This window comes from Ailuropoda melanoleuca, chromosome 13 (assembly GCF_002007445.2).
Source record: "Ailuropoda melanoleuca isolate Jingjing chromosome 13, ASM200744v2, whole genome shotgun sequence".
Classification (NCBI taxonomy): Eukaryota; Metazoa; Chordata; class Mammalia; order Carnivora; family Ursidae; genus Ailuropoda; species Ailuropoda melanoleuca.
This window is the reverse complement of record NC_048230.1, coordinates 72,072,608-72,089,257: the sequence shown is the minus strand read 5'-3', so window position 1 is coordinate 72,089,257 and position 16,650 is coordinate 72,072,608. Positions and strand designations below refer to the sequence as shown.

General features: G+C 50.6%; 1 protein-coding gene across 4 annotated transcripts; it reads right to left on the bottom strand.

Annotated features, from left to right (window-relative positions):
- Positions 1-4,385: 4,385 nt before the first annotated feature.
- On the bottom strand, positions 4,386-16,650 carry NRSN2 (neurensin 2). Of its 4 annotated transcripts, XM_034641617.1 has the most exons (4): positions 16,155-16,650; positions 14,606-14,795; positions 7,998-8,192; positions 4,386-6,038 (listed from the first exon to the last, which is right to left on the bottom strand). In XM_034641617.1, the coding sequence occupies exons 3-4, from the start codon at positions 8,181-8,183 to the stop codon at positions 5,613-5,615; spliced, it is 612 nt and encodes a 203-aa protein (XP_034497508.1). In that variant the 5' UTR covers positions 8,184-8,192; positions 14,606-14,795; positions 16,155-16,650; the 3' UTR covers positions 4,386-5,612. The 4 variants fall into 4 exon arrangements, with proteins under 4 accessions (XP_034497508.1, XP_034497510.1, XP_034497509.1 ...); XM_034641619.1 differs by lacking the exon at positions 14,606-14,795; XM_034641618.1 differs by lacking the exon at positions 16,155-16,650 and having other exon boundaries at positions 14,606-14,863.

Below are 16,650 nucleotides of genomic sequence, written 5' to 3'. Positions count from 1 at the left end.
CCTGAGAGCCACGCGGGTGTCTTATTTCGACGCTTTCCAAATGAATGACGCCCCCTTCATCGTCGTCTCGCTTCGGGGCCCGCGACCAAAGAGCTAAACAATAACTTTAGATTTGTAGAAGAGTTCCAGAGACTTTACAGAGAGTTCCCATATACCCTCAGCCCTGTCTGCTCACTGTCCTCCAATCAGTGACCGTTTCCTGGTCTTTCCTTGTCTTTTGTGACCTTGGCACTTTGGAAGAGTGGTGGTCAGATATTCTGGAGTGTTTGTTCACTTGGGCTTTCCCAAGGCCAGGCTGAAGTTATGGAAGTTGGGGGGAAGACCGCCCAAGTGTGCTTCTCATCGCATCACTTCAGGGGGCCGTGGGACCTCAAGACTTGTTACCGGGATGCCAACCTGATCGTTTGGTTCAGGGGGCGCCTTGACAGCTTTTTCCATGGTCAGGTCTCTGTTTGTCCCCTTTCCACATTCTAGCTGTCAGAAGCTAAGTCCGGCTCATGCTCCAGGGGAGGGGAACCAAGCTTCGGCCCCTGGGGGGGGAGGGCATCAGAGGACGTGAGGACGCATGTTAAAGCCACCACAGAAATGATACGTGTTTGTGGGGGAGATCGTTGGAGACCACGCTATTCGAATATCCCTTTTCACCTTAAAGTTTCATCCACTAATCTGAGTGTTCCTAGGTGGGTTTGGCCTGCAGCAATTAGTACTGTGGTGTGCTAGGGGAGATTTTTCTAATTCTCGCGATACTCTATTAACTGGAATTCTCCTGTAAGGAAGATTTGTCCCTTCTCCCTCCTTCACTAAATGTATTTGGTCAATAATATATACATTTTTTTACATTTTATTTCATTTTTTTAAAGATTTTATTTATTTATTTGAGGGGGGCAGCACAGAGGGAGAGTGAGAGGGAAACGTAGGCTCCCCACTGAGCAGACATGGGGCTTGATTCCAGGACCCCGAGATCATGACCTGAGCTGAAGGCAGTTGCTTAAGCGACTGAGTCCCCCAGGTGCCACCTGTTTTTTACATTTTAAGTTAATTATTTTTAAAAGTGTAACATTTTACATGGTTCAAAATTCAGCATGGGTGAAAGAGTATGTGGTGCCAATCTCCCTTCCCATCCTTCCCCCCACCCCCGCGCCCCCCAGGCTCCTCCCCAGAAGTGACCAAAGTCAGTAGAGAGTTTATGCTTGTAGTATAAGCAATGTCCATAAATAGTCTTCTTTTTCCACAAAGGGTTTAAAAGTGTTCATAGGTGTTCTGCACCCTACACCTTCTTTTTTTTTTTTTTAATTTTATTTATTTGTTTGAGAGAGAAACAGAGCGTGAGTCAGGGGAGGGGCAGAGGGAGCGGGAGAAGCAGACTTCCCGCTGAGCAGGGAGCGCAACATGGGGCTGGAGGCCAGGACTCCAAGATCTCAACCTGAACCGACCCTATGCCTTTTCATCTAACAATATAACTTGGAGATCAGTTCAGGTCAGTACTTAGAGATGTTCTCGTTCTTCAACATAGTGTTCCAGTGTATAAATGTGCCAGGCTTTATTAACTAGTTCCCTACTAGTGAACATGTAGTTTGTTTCCAAATGTTTTCTCTTATAAACAATACTGAAGTGTTCCTACATGTGGAATTTAACCTATGGGTATACCCGCACAAGAGGGAGGGACCAAAGGGCGTGTGTATTTTCCATTTTGATATTGCCGAACTGCCTTTCTTGGAGTCTGCCCCAGTTTACACCCCGTGTTAGTTTCCTGGGGCTGCTGTACATAGTACCACCAACTACATGGCTAAAAACAATAAAAATGTATTGTGTCACAGGTTAGGAGGCTGAAGTCTGAAATCAAGGAGTTGGCAAGGCCACCCTCCCTTTGCTGTCTTTAGGGAAGAAGACTTTTTTTGCTTCTTCTAGCTTCTGGTGGTTACAGACAGCTGTTGGCATTCCTGGGCTTAGAGATACATCACTCCAGGCTCTGCCTATCTTCTCTTGGCTCTGTGTGTCTGGATGTTCAAATCTCCCTTTCCCTTTCTTATTAGGACCGGTTATTGGATTAGGGCCCATCTTAATCCAATAGGAACTTGTCTTAACTTTATTATATCTGCAAACACCCTATTTCCAAATAAAGTCACATTCACAGACTCCAGGTGGACATGAACTTCAGGGAAACAGTATTGAACCCAGTACACATCCCCATTAGCAAAGTATGACAGCGAAACAGCCCCCTTTAACATTTTTTAAGGATTCACGAGACAGTTGGCGTTGGTGGGAATGAACTTTGGTTATTGGATTTTGCTTCTCTGGAAAGAGATACTCTGTGGGGATGGGGCTTTGTGGGGGCCTGGGATTTATTGGGGTTACAAACCAGAGTTGGCTTCCTCCATGGCAGCTGGGAAGGAAAGCTAATGTGACACAGATATTCTGGAGGGTGGAGGCCTACCTCCATTTCCGGGGCCATTTTGTCAGTGTGAAATTCCATCCGTGGTCCTGTCCGGCTGTGAGCACCAACTCAGAGTGTCCTGGTCAGAGGTGACACACCGCCTCTCATGAGTTGAAGCTGTCCCTGGGAAGGTTTCCTCTTGCTCAGTGCTTAGTCAAGTGTTGAAACAGATACCAATGTTTAAAAAATGGATACATCTCATGTACAAATTTGAATTCTAACTTCTCTGGAAAAAAAAATGTCTGTTCACATTGGCTGACATTTCCACAGGGCAACAAACATTCCTAAACAGGTTTATTGGCATTTTATATCGTCTCCCCAGCTCTGGACCTTCAGACCAAGGGACAGTGCAATGCAGTGGTGCAGGCTGTGGGCTCAGGAGCAGGACTGCCTCTGCTCGAACCCCAGCTCTGCCCCTTGCTACCTGTGCGTCCTCGGGCAAGCTGCTCAATGTTCCCAAGCCTCAGGGTCCTTATCTAGAAACCTGTGATTGATTTATTCAACTCATTTCTATCGAGCATCTACTCTGTGCCAGACATTTTCTAGGCACTTGGGATATGTCAGTAAATGAAATGAGCAAGGGTCCTCGTTCTTGCGGAGATCCTACCGTGGCAGGGGTAGACAGGTAACAACACTAATATAACAGATAGGTAAGTTTTATAGTATACTGAAAGGTGATAAAAACCAAACTCCAAAGTGCACAGGGAATTGGGGGGGGTTGCATTTTAAAACAGGCTGTTCAGGGAAGGCCTTGCTGGAAAGGGGGGCAATTGTGCAAACTTGAAGGAGTGAGGGGCTTGGCCAGGTGGTGAGCCAGGGGAAGTGTACCAACAGAGGGAACAGCTATGCAAAGGCCTGAGGCAGGAGCTGGCCTTGATTTTGGAGAACAGCCAGGAGGCCGGTCTCAGGGGAGAGGAGACAGGGAGATAGTCAAGGTCATGGGGAAGAGAGGGAGAAGGGAGGGTCAGTAAATCATGTAAGGCCTTACAGGCACCGAGGATTTTCATTTTACTGTGTGAGGTGGGAGCCATGGGAGGTTCTGAGCAGAGAAGGGCAGGACTTCACTTTGGTTATACCCGGATCTGCCTGGATCTGCGAAGATTAGACTGGGGGGAGGGCGTGGGGAGCACAGAAGGGGAAAGCCAGAAGACCAGGCAGAAGCTGGTGTGAAATCTAAGTGAGAGGAAATGGAGACTCAGGCCAAGGAGAAGCTGTGAGGACAGGGAGAAGTGGCTGGGTCAGGCTGTATTTGCGAGGTTGGCTATCCCCTGGTTTGGATTCGGAGGGTGAGGAAAGACAGGAGCCAAGGATGGCTCCAAGGGTCTGGCTAGAGCCAGCAGGGAGCGGGAGCTGCCCCCCTCTAAGGAGTGGGTGGCCCTGCAGGGGTGGGTCTGGAGGAGAGGGTTGACAGGAACAGTTGGGGATAGTTGAGCTGGGACTCAACATGTGGGTGAACACAGCTGGAAATACAAACCTGCCTTCTGGGAGCCAGATTTGGGAATAATAGTTCTCACCTCATAGATTGTGGTGAGGGTAAATGAATGAATTTGTGTCTATAAGGCACTGAGAACAGCGCCTGGCCTCTGGTAAGCGCTCACAGGGGTTAGCTGTTCACGTTGCCCTGGAAAAGATTTGGCTTCGGCTCCCTCTCCCAGAACTCTGGGCTTCACGTCCCTCTCAGGGATGGGGGCAGTAGATTGTCAAGATGGTGGAGAAATTTCCTTCCCAACAAGTTAGCATTTAAATCCACCCTTGGGTCATTTCTCTGACCACTAGTTAACTCATCTGTAAAATGAAGATAATAGTCCCCTTTCTCAAAGAGTTATCATGAGGAGCTAATGAGAAATAGTGGATTTAAGTGCCCAGCACATGGGAGGAGCTCCTAACAGTCTTTTTTCCTCTCCACCCATGCCCCATGGTCAGGGAGAAAAGAAGCAAAGTCATATCCGTCCCAGCTGTTTATTGAAAGGGAAAGTAAGATGGAAGCGGTGCCAGATGGGGAAGAGGCGTGGGGCACAAGGGCAGCAGTGCCTGCCTGGTGGGGGAAAACGGAGGACCCTTCCAAGAGACCCCTCCAAGCTGGAGGTGCGACCGAGGGGGGCGGGGCGGGGTCCATCGACTCCTCTCTCCAGCTGTCTTGGAGCTCCCCCTAGTGGTAAGAGTGGAGATGATGCGTCCGACTGGGGAGCCCGCAGGATGGAGGTGCTGGTGCCCCCGGCAGGACTTGTGGGCTATGGTTTCTAAGTAAGTGGATTTTGAGGGGCAAAGACATCCCAGTTCTCCTGCCCCTTGGCTCTTAGAGACCATTTAAATGCATGTTCAGATTATCTTCTGAGCTCCCTAGGACCATCAGGCCTCCAACCAGGCTCTCTGGACCAACTGTCACCCACCCTTGGAGGTCCCCTGGAAGCCAGGAAAGTGTCCGGCAGGTCCCCTGTTCCATCTGGAGGACAAGAGCTGGCCCAGGAGAAGGCAGAGGATGTGGGTCCAAATTCCTGCGGGCTGCCAGCCTCCCTCAGCCACCTCATCTGTACACCAGGCTAATGAGAGCCCGTGATGGGCTGGACTGAGGGGCTCTGATGCCAAAACGCACAGAGAAAACATTCTGCAGGAGGTGCCTGTTTTCGCACCATCCTGGAAGGGAAGTCCCAGTGAGTGTTTTTGACCCATCCTCAGGCATCTTGGAGCAGCTGACGGAGGAAGGGTCAGGGGATGAGAAAGACTCCACTACCCCTCCCCCCACTCTGTCTATGGAGAGTAATCCTTATTTGTGGGAAGAATAGCAAAGTCATGGAACTCCAGAATCTGATCCAAACCCCTCACAGTATGGAGACAGGAACTGATGGTCTGAAAGGAAAAGGGGCTTGCCCGGGGTCGCACGGAGTAGAATGGGGATAGACTGAGGGGAATGTTTTCTGCTCCTGAAGGCTCTTGGGAAGGAGAGGTGGGTGGGAAGGTTTGGGAGGACTTGGGGAAAGTTGGCATCGTGGATGAGTCGGGGCCCAATCCCTGGGAAGGGGCACTAGGATTTGAGCTCCAGACTCTCTCGACCTAGAGTTGGAAATTCTGGGGACATAGGTGGAAGGGCCCCTGCTTTAGGGGAGAAGCTTGGGAGACGATTGGAAGGCCAGGTGTGGTGGGACAGAGGTCTGGCTCCTCCTCTGGCCTTGTGGGCGGCTCAAGAGCCCCGCTTGGGCTGGATGGTCTGCACAGAGGACTGCCCGAAGGGGCTGGCAGGGGGTGAAAACCAACACTGGCCGTTGGCATCACGGAAGATGGGGGACAGCTGCTGCTCTGGCTCGTCCCCGAAGATCTCCACGTGGCCATCAGCTTCGGTGTCCAAGGGTTCTGCCTTGGTGTCCTGGCTCAGCCAGCCAGTCATGGCCCAGAACAGGCAAATGGCCAGCAGGATCCCCGCCGCCATGCAGAGCGCTGTGCCTGCCAAGCGGCAGATGCTCAGAGCCCGGTTGTAATCGGCTGCCCGATGATCCAACACCAGGAACTCCCCCTCTCCGATGCCCTCCAGCTTGGGGGGCACTGCATAGCCGGTGGTCAGGGCTGCCACACCCAGCAGCAGAAGCAGGGTCCCCGAAGACAGACTGATCTGGAGAGAAGCAGACAGACTAGGAGGTAGTTAGGGTCAGCCTGACTGGTGGTCCCAACTGGCCTTAAAGGTAATGCCTTAGTCCAACCTTAAGAGATGGGAATCACAGGGGAGTCACAGAACACACCCTCTAGGATCTAACTGATGAGGGGCGCAAACTGTCATGTTCTATTTGGACTCTTGAGGCCCCCAGATCCATGTCCAATAACCACTTAGCAGTAGGTTTTTCCTGTCTACCTTGAGTTTCCCTCCACCATAACCACTTCCAATAACCACTTAGCAGTAGGTTTTTCCTGTCTACCTTGAGTTTCCCTCCATCATTATTTGGGTCCCCTCTCATCTCTCTGTTGTGTCTGCCCTCTATCTCTCAGTCGGGATAACTCCTACACATCCCTCAGATCTCATCTCAAACCTCACCTCCTCAGGAAGCCTTCCAGGATGCCCCTGGCCTGGGTCAGGTCCCCTGCTTTGCATTTGTACAAGCACTGTGCACATCTGTGCTTCAGTGCACTCCCCTTGGTGCACGCTTGAACATGTACTTTCACTACTAGGTAAGTGACGTCTGCCTGCCCCAATGGAATGAGAGCTGGAGAGCTGGGAGAATAGACACTGAATGTTTTGGGTCACTGGGTGTCTTCCTAGCATGGCGCTGGTACAGAGCAGTAGCTGAGTGAATGTTTGCCGAATGACTAAATGAACCACAGCTAGGAGCTCCTAGAGGATGGGGACCACATTTTAAATTCTCTGTCCTCAAGAGCCTAACACATTGCTTAATTAGAAGAGGCTCAAAGTTTTAAAATACATACTCACTTCCTCCTGGGAGTCTTCCCTGATCACCCCAGTATCTGAGAGCATTTCCTCTCCTGGCACCCTCTGATCATTTGGCCTGAGGTTGTGCATTCACTCTACATATCTTGGCACTTTGCCTCCCCACTAGAGCGAAGCCCTTTGAGAGCATAGGGGTAGGACCCTCTGCCTCAGTCTCCTTACAGGATTTAGCAAAGCGCTGTGCCCATTGTAGGGACTCAGCTTACCGCCACCTCCACCCCTTTCCCTTCACTCTGCACCCTGACTGACCACTCTCCCTGCTGTTAGAAACACTGACTGCCAACCGTACCCCAGTATATCATTGTGAAGCCACAATAGGAAGGTTTAACTGAGATGAACCCCACTTCCTGCCAGTCAGTGTATACTATCCCTCCGGCCACGGTAATTAGTTCAAAGACAGGCAAATGATCCAACCAGAGCCAATGCAATGCTTGACTGGACTCCTGGAAATGGAAAGCAGTGCTTCTTTTCTGAAGGAAATCCCGGAGGAAATTCTGATTTCCTGTGGATGGTGTGGAGTGAAACGCTGAGGGTCAGCATGGTACATCTACTTGGGGAACATGTGAGTAGGTCCTGAAGCTAAAGGGGCCAAACGGGTGGGGGCACCATGGGGAGCCTGAAGGCTAAGAGAAATCTTGAACTACTGGATTGAACTTTGCCTGAACTTGCTCAACCTCTGGTCTTTTCAATAAAATGAGCAATATTTTCCCTTTACTGATTAAACCCATTTGAGATTTTGTGGGGTTTTTTTAAAGATTTTCTTTTTAGGTAATCTCTATACCTATACCCGGTGTGGGGCTCAAACCTACAACCTTGAGATCAAGAGTCACATGTTCCACCAACTGAGCCAGCAAGGTGCCCCAAATGTTATGGTTTTGAATGACTTATCAACAGTAGCCATTTTCCAATTTTCTTTTTTAAGTAGGCTCTGCGGCTTGAACTCATGACCCTGAAATCAAGAGTCGCATGCTCTACCAGCTGAGTCAGCCGGGTGCCCCCTAATTCGGTTTTTGTTGCTTGCACGTGCAAGACTCCTACCTGCTACACCGTCCCTCTTCTTTCTATCCACTGATCCCATCTCCTCCCTGCAGCCACATGAAATCACAGGAGTTGCTCCTCCCCTGGCCTTACCTTCCAGCACAGTGTGGGCCACTGTCGGCGGGAACACAGGACGGGAGGCCCCTCAGGGTCATCGCTGAGGGCCGTACCTGTACAGTCTTCATAGAAGAGGTGCAGGTAGGAGCGGACCCCATACCATTTGCCGTCTTCCACATTGGGGCCACGGCTACAGCTGCAGGAACGGTCACAGCCCAGCATTGCGGATCTCTGTGGGGGGAAGCAGGGTGCAGCGGACAGAGGGAGGGATCCGTGAGACCCTCCCAGGCCCCCTGAGTCTTTGTGCGTCGTCCACTTTTTTCCTCCCATTTTAGATAACCCATGCTCATAACACAGCCTGGCCTTCCAGACACTGGTTCGTCTTTCCTTACGTACACTGTGAATGAGCCAATGCACAGGAGTGCTAAGGCCAGGGCTTAACAATGGTAGGTGCCAGTAAATGTGCTTGTCTGGTCTGGAGGCCACCCAGTGGCTGGGACTATGGGTTCTGGAGCCTGACTGTCTGGATTGGAATCCCAGATCTACCACTTCCTGGCAGTGTGACCTTAGACAAGTGCTTTTACCTCTCCAAAATTTGGTTTCCTTACCCGTAGAGCAGGGCTAATAATCACACCTGCTTCACACAGTCAGTTACTGTATCGGAGGCCAAGAAATGGTACTTGTCATTACTATTACTGTCATTTCTTCATTATTATTTTTATCCTAAATGTTTCGAGCCCCATATCTGGAGTAAGAGGCTCTTATCCCCATCTCCTTTCAAAATCTTCCCCTCTTTCAGGTACTCTTGGGGGTAACTGTCATGGCTGACACTTGTCCAGTCAGGCCGAGCTCCCAAGGTGCAAGGTTCTAAAATATCCCTCCCCAGGGCTGCCCCTCACAAGGGAACCGCCTCCAAGTCTCAAGTCTTCTTGACTCCAAAAGAGGTGAAAGCCAGGGGCCCTCTTAAGCTCGAGGGTGTTTAGATTTCTAGGAAAAGCTATCTAAGAACCCCTCCTTTTTGAATAACACATTTTTATTGAGGTATACTTGACTTATATTAGTTTCGTGTACGACATAATGATTCGGTATTTGTAATGATCACCATAATAAGTCTAGTTAACATCTGTCACCGTACCCAGTTACCAATAAATGTCTTTCCTTGTGAGAGAACTTTGAAGATCTACTCTCTTAGCAACGTTCAAATTTGCAATACAGTATTATTAACTATAGTCACCATGCTATACATTATATCCTGGTGACTCATTTATTTTATAACTGGAGTTTGTACCTTTGACCCCCTTCACACATTTTGCCCTGCCTCTGGCAACCACTAATCTTAAGAATCTCTGTTTTCACAGATGGAGACACTGAGGACTTGGTAATGGAAAGTACTTGCGTATCTACACACAGATAGCACTGAAACCAAAGTGGGGAACGAGGGGAGGGGTGGGCGTGGGGAGGGAGGTCGTTTGTGTTGGGGAAGGACTGGGCTTCTGCGTAGCCCCTACCCACCCCACCCCCAGCAGCTTCAAACGAAATAAAACAATGAGCCAGGGCGCCTGGGTGGCTCAATAAGTTGAGCTTCGATTTCAGCTCAGGTCATGACCTCAGGGGTCATGAGCTTGAGCCCCCAACTGGTCAGCATGCAGGGTCTGCTTGAGATTCTCCCTTTACCTCTCCCTTTCTTTACCCCTCACGGGCTCTCTCTCTCACTAAATACATAAAATCTTAAGAAAAAAAAAAAAGCAATATGCTTACACTGAAGGATAAGACAAATTTCTAGACCTCCCCCCTAATTTCCAATCACATGTGGGTTTCAATTTCCTGCATAGAGAGACTCATCAGCACACACATACACACACAGCACAGACAGACAGGCCATCTACATACACACACAAATCAAACAGAGACATACCACATACACACACACCAGAGACACCAACACGGATACACAAATATGACAGAGACATACCCAGACAGGCACACATGCACCACATAGAGACACACTCAGACACACTTAGCACAGAGAAACAGACACACAGACACACCACACACAAAGATACTCCACAGACACACACACACAGAGAGCGAAAGTGTGTGTTGGGGTGATTCTTGGAGCCCCCACACATCCACACGAGCGCCATAAGTGCTCTTCTTAAAGCCTGTCTATAAATCGCAACTCTTCACAGCCCTCACCCACAGCTCAGGGAAAAAGAGAAGAAAAAATATATATAATATATATATTATATAATATATGTTTTGGACAGAGAATGGAAAAACGCCGAGCCGAAAAACGAAAGAGAAGGAAGAAAACGAGTGGTCCCGCGAGAGAGCAGGGATCTCCCTGGGAGGCGGGTGGGGCGGGGCTCCAAGGGGGTGTGGCCAGTCCGGGAACCGCCCCGGGTCCGGGCGCTCCGGAGGCCCGGGTGGGGAGAATGAATGGGGGCCCGGCGGCAGTCAGAGTCAAAGTAGCAACTATTAATTAAACACCCTAGGGGAGGGGGCAGGGAAGAGAGGCTCAGGGATTGTTGGTCTGGGTTAGCTCCTTCCTTGCAACTCACTGTCCCTCTCTCCCAAATATACCTAATCACTCAATCTTGCTGGCATTGGAGAAGGAAGGTGACCTTGACGCTGTCTCCCCCTCGGCCGGGCCCCTCCTCCTCCCGTGTTAAGGTTGCTAGAAGGCTGTCTGGCGGTCAGGGGGAGGGAGAGAGAGGATGCTCCGGACCCGGCGCGGGGACCCGGGACGTGGGTTACCATAGGAACCGCTGGGGAGGTGTCCCTAGGCGGGCGGGAGGGAGGAGCTCAGTGTGAAAGGAGCGGGAAGAGGAGGGGGCTCCATGGTCCGAGGGGGGAGGCTGCGCAGTATGGCGAGCGGAGGGAGGAGTACGCGGAGGTGACATGCTCCAGAGCCTGCAGATGGATGGAATCTATTGCCTACGCGGCCTCACTCAGTTCTCCTTCCCAGACCCCCAGACCTGGCCACTCCAGTGTCCGGCGCTGCCGGGGCTGGGAGAAGGGGCACCCTCTTGGGGGGCGAGGCCTGCGAAATCGGGCCAGTTCCTCCCGCTCTCCACCGTACCACTGTTTCTGACCGGACCACCAGTTCCCTGGTCGAGATTAACCGCATCCTTTCCCCCGGGGGGGAAACTGAGGCACGGAAAGGTGGGAATAGGTTTTTAGTAAAGAAGTGGGTAGGAGTCTTGTCCTCTGAAGCCTCTACCCATCCTCTCAGCACTGAGGTATCTCCGCGAGACGGGGCTGGTGAGATCTCTGACCCCTGCTACTTCTCTGGGACCTCACCTCCCACAGCCCAAGGCACACCAAGGCTTGGGCGCCGCCGTCCCGTCCCAGACTGGACGTGGCGGGGCTGGGGATGAGGGCTGAGGTGGGGTTCCCCGGAACCCGGGAGAAGGCGGGGTGGGGGTCGGGGCGCGCGTGGAGCAGGGCTGAGCTCACCTCTCTGCCTGCTGTCTCCGCCGAGCGGGAGTCAGAACGAGAACGGAGCAGAAGCTGGTTCTGTCGGCGCCTGCGCCGCAGTCGGGGGCGGGGGTGATACAGGGGTGGGAGGGGGGCACCCGCCCGCCCCAAGGGCTGGCTCTGCCGATTGCAGACCCCTGCAGGATGGAGAGCCCCTGTCTCCTTCCAGAGTTCCCTTCTCTGAGACCCCAGGCCGCTCTCGGAAACCGCATCGCCTCTCCAGAACGCACCCCCTTCTGCAGTCCCTCAAACTCCTGATCCGACTCTCCATCACTCCCTCAGTCTCCCACCCCACTGACTGAAGACCCTTGCCTTCGCTGAGCCGTCATTTCCTCATTGTATCCTCAGCCCCCTCTCTGGTTCTCCATCCCCTTCATGGAGCCCCTAACCATAAGTATACAGATGCTATCTTGCGGAACCCCCAGCTTCTCCACAGACTCCAGTCTCTCTCTCTCGGCCCTCACCCATGCTGAGCCCCCCTCTCTCTCAGAAGCTCCCTACCTCTTACTGAAACCCTCACCTCTCACTGAGTCCCCCATCCTCTCTCCATTCTCTTTCCCTGTTTGAGCCCCTGACCCTTGCTAAGGATCAGCCCCTCTTACCTTAAGAAGGGAGTTCAGGCTGGGGAGAAGGGGTTGGGAGAGAAGCTTCCTTTCCCCTCTGGAAGGCGCAAATGAGTTCACCTGCCTTGTTCTCTCTCCTAACCTACCCCCAGTTCTGCCCTGGGCAGCGTGTGCCTGTGGCCCATCTCTCTGGAGAACCAGCCCTTTCCAGACACCTGTGTCTACTTCATTCCTTGTCATGTGCCCACAGCGTTGGTTTTGTCTCACACTTGCTGTGCGGTCTTAGGAGAGTCGCTGCACTGCTCTAAGTTTCCTCAAACACCAAGGCACAAGCATGCCTTCATGCCTTGGACATCCATTCTGTCACTCCATGTGCTGGGGGCCGGGGATACAGAGATGAATAAACTGCAAGATGAGGCCAGATTTTTTCATTCACTATTGTACCCCAGAGCACCATGTAGTGCCCGGCATTGACGAGGCAGCTCAATAAGTATTTACTGAACACAGACTAGCAATAGTAACAAATATATGATATTTATTATGTGCAAAGAGCTTGTCTACATGCTTTACATGTACTACTTACTCATTTAACTGTGTGTGTGAGAGAGAGACAGAGACAGACAGGCAGAGACAGAGAGAGGAAGTCCTGGAGCCCAAAACTAAAGGCCTCGAGCAGTGACAGGTGATGAAGCTGGAGAGGCAGGCACACCTGCGACTGTTCAGGGCCTCATAAGCCAAGGTAAGGAGTTTGCAGTTCAGCCTGAGTCGTGGGAACCCATGGAAGCATTGGGAGGAGGGATGTGATCTGAATTGCACACTGAAAAGTTCCCTCCAGCTGCCGATCCCTCAGGAGAACAGGATAGAATGCTCCAGAGTGGCAGCAGAGAGATCAGTGAGGAGCCTCCCTATCAGAGATGACTGTGTCTCGGGCCTCGTGGGCTTGCAGAGAAATGAACGGATCCAAGAGGTGTTACGGGGTAAAATGAACTACAGGAATAGCAAAAGATTGGAAACACCTGTGCTGGTTTTAAAACCATGGCAACAAATTCTTCAGCACTTCTATGGAGAGGTGGGATCTACATACCCTCTCTTTGTATCTTGCGTGAGCTGTGGACTGCATGGGGAAGTGATACTCTGATTTCCAAGGCTAGGACATAAAAGGATGTGCACTTTGGTGACCCGAGGAGCCATGGAAGAAGTTTTTCTACCCGGAGGCTGCCATGCTGGGGGGAAGCCCAAAGCACATGGAGAGCCCACATGAAGTTACCACTCCCAGCTGAACGTGGCCTTCGAGTCATCCCAGTTCAGGCATCAGATGAGTGAAGAAGCAACCAGATGGTTCCAGTCCAGAACTGTTTGAATCAGTTTCAGCTCTGATGATAATGGGAGAGGGGATGGATGAGGTTCCAGAGGAGAAGGGAAGGGATGAGGTCAAGTGTAGAGGAGGAATGGGCTTTGAGCCAGCACAGGAAGGATCCAGTATCCTCTGAGACCCCGGGGAAGGAGGGAGGGTGGCCACTGAGAAGAGATACAATGTGGTGGTTATTAAAGTTGAACTCTGCATCAAACAGATGCAGGTTTGAATCTTGGTTCTGCCACTCGCTGCTTGCATGATTTAACTGCCCTGAGCCTACGTTTCCCTGACCATAAAATAGAGATAATATCAGCGGTTGCTTCTCAGAGGGGAACTGTTGTCACTACTACTATCACTGTTGCGTTAGTTTATAGGTAAGCAGGGTAGGGAGTTGAGTGATAAGACATCTGATAAATTGAATGCTCTGGAGAAAAACAAGAAGCATCATCTATTAAGAAAGAGGAAGGTTTTAGGGGTGCCTGGCTGGTTCAGTCAGTGGAGTATGTGACTTTTGATCCTGGGGTTGTGAGTTTGAGCCCCATGTTGGGTATAACAATGACTTAAAATGGAAATTATTTTAAAAAAAGAAAGAGGAAGGTTTTAGTTCAACAGGAGGCTTAAAAAGGAAGGTGAAGCAGACACAAAAGGCCATGTATTGTATGTTTCCATATATATATGAAATAGCCAGAGTCAGAAAACCCATAGAGACAGAAAACAGATTAGTCGTTCCTAGGGGCTGGGGAAAGGGAGGAATGGGGAGTGACAGTTTCATGGGCTTCCTTTTAGAGTGATAGAAATATACTAGAACTAGATAGTGGTGATGGATGCATAACACTGTGAATGTACCCTAACTAATGATAAGTTTTGTTATGTAAATTTTACCACAATCTTTTCAAAGTGTGGTAAAGATTTGGAATAATCAATAATAATGGTGAGCATTTACTATGTGCCCGCATAATTTATCTTCTCAATAACCTAATGAGGTCATTTGTGTGAGGTCACACACCTGAGGTCATTCAGTCACAAGGTGGCAGAATCCGAATTTGCTCTGATGGCTCTGAGGCCATGATCTGTAGAGACAATAGTGTGCATGGCTGTGACTTTCTTTGGCAGTGTCAGGAGAAATGGGAATGAAGAAAGAGGCTGCTAGTACCCCAGCTCCTGGGTGAGGGTTCTCCTGGAAAGGTGGGGTGGGGGTGGTGAATGAGGATGCAGAGAGCAGAGAGAAAACAGATCCCATAACGAACCTCAGGATGGATCCTGGCTCAGTGGGGAAGGATGCCAAGGCAGCTCAGCAGGAGAGCAGATGGATCTGAAGAAGACGCAGGAATTCCAGACGGAGGAGCTCAATGAAGTCCAAAAATAGGTAGATGGGAAGAAAGGGAGCCTGAGGTCAGAGTGTGGGACGTTGTAGTTAAAGATTTTAGATGTAGAAGCCTGTAAGAGATGAGAAGGTTTACTAAGCCAGTGCTATCCAGTCGAAGTTTCTGCAAAGATGGGAATGGTCCAGATCCCAGCTGCCTGAACAGGAGCCACTGGCCACTTAAGCATTTGAAATGTGGCTAGTGAGACCAATGAACTGAATTCTAAATTTTATTTAACCTTGATGACTTTATTTACTTATTTATTTTTAAGTAGGCTCTACGCCCAACGTGGGGCTTGAACTCACAGCCCCAACTCAAGAGTCACATGTTCTACCCTCTGAGCCATCCAGGCACCCCCTCGCCTTAATCACTTTATACTTAAATTTAAATAGCCACATTCGGTTCGTGGTCGTCATATTGGACAGTCACGCGTCGGTGGGACAAACCTTGCTGCCAGGGCCCTCCGTTGAGCCTGTCATCTCAAACTCCCATCATGCATCCCCTTCACTTAGTGCTTTGGCCCTGCCCCCTAGTGGTCTCTTCTCGACATTGTAGCCACGCTGATCCTTAGAGCCTGAGTCAGATTCTCAAAGGGGAGTCTCATTCCCCAGTCATAATCCTCTCATGACATCTCATCTTACTCAGGGCAAAAGGAGAAGGCTGCGGTGGATTAAAGATGGCCACAAACTCTGTCATTCTGCCCTTCGGGGGTGGAATTTATTCCTCCTCAACCTGAGCTGGCCCGGCCACTGCTTCAACCAACGAACGTGGCAAAAGCAGCGCTGTGCCTGGTCTGGGGTAGCTTTCAAGAAGACCAGCTTCCTCTCCCCACTCCCCCTCCTGGAACACTCACTTCCGGAAAGCTCCCTCTTGGACTGCAGTTCCCATGCCGAAGAAGCCCGAGCCACAGGGAGAGGCCACATGCTGGTGGTCTGGTTAACAGCTCCAGCCTACCTTCCAGTCCACAGCTAGCGCCAAGCACCGTATGGGGACAGCACGGTGTGAGCCAGTCATCTCGGACATGTCCGCCCACTTGCGCCCCCAGATGGCATCACATGAGCAGAACTAACCAATCCCGTAAACCCACAATATCTTTTCTTTTTTTCTTTTTTTTTCTTTTTTTTACGATTTCATTCATTTATTTGAGAGAGAGCAACCACGAGCAGAAGGAGGGGCAGAGGAAGAAGCAGGCTCCCCCGCAAACCAGGGAGCCCAATGTGGGACTTGATCCCAGGACTCGGGGATCGCCACCTAAGCCGAAGACAGACGCCCAACTGACTGAGCCACCCAGGAGCCCAACCCACAGTACCTTGAGAGATAATGAAACAGTGTTAAGCTATTAAGTTGAAAGATGGTTTGGTATGCAGCAATGACTACCCCAAACCAGTTCTGACTAGCACCATGATTGCCCTTCTCCCACAACCTTACTTACCTCCGTGATCTCCTCTTCTTCCGTTCCCTCACTCACCACTCCAGCCACACCAGCATCCTTGAATGAACTAGGTGCATCAGGCAAACTCCTGTCTCCAGGCGTCAGAGCCTTTGTACTTGTTTCTCTGTTTCATACCTGCATGGCTAGCTTCTGGCTTTATTCGGATCTCTGCTCATATGTCACCTTGTCAAAGAGGCTTTATTTAAACACTGTGGTAGAGACATAGACTGCTCACCAAATTTCCACGTGCATCACATATATTTCTCAGTCCCCTTGAAATTAGACAAAACCATGTGATTAGTTCTGGCCAATGAGATCCAGGTCTCCACAGAGATCCTTGGCCGCAGATTTTCTTGGAAGAGAAAGAGCAGAACTTAACATTCATTTACTTAACAGAAAACCCTGAAAACAACTGAGGGTGAGAAATTGGGTTGCTAAGAAACCTCCTAGAATGGGGGAGATGTTTGGCATCTGTTGCCAGGCAACCTAAAAGAAG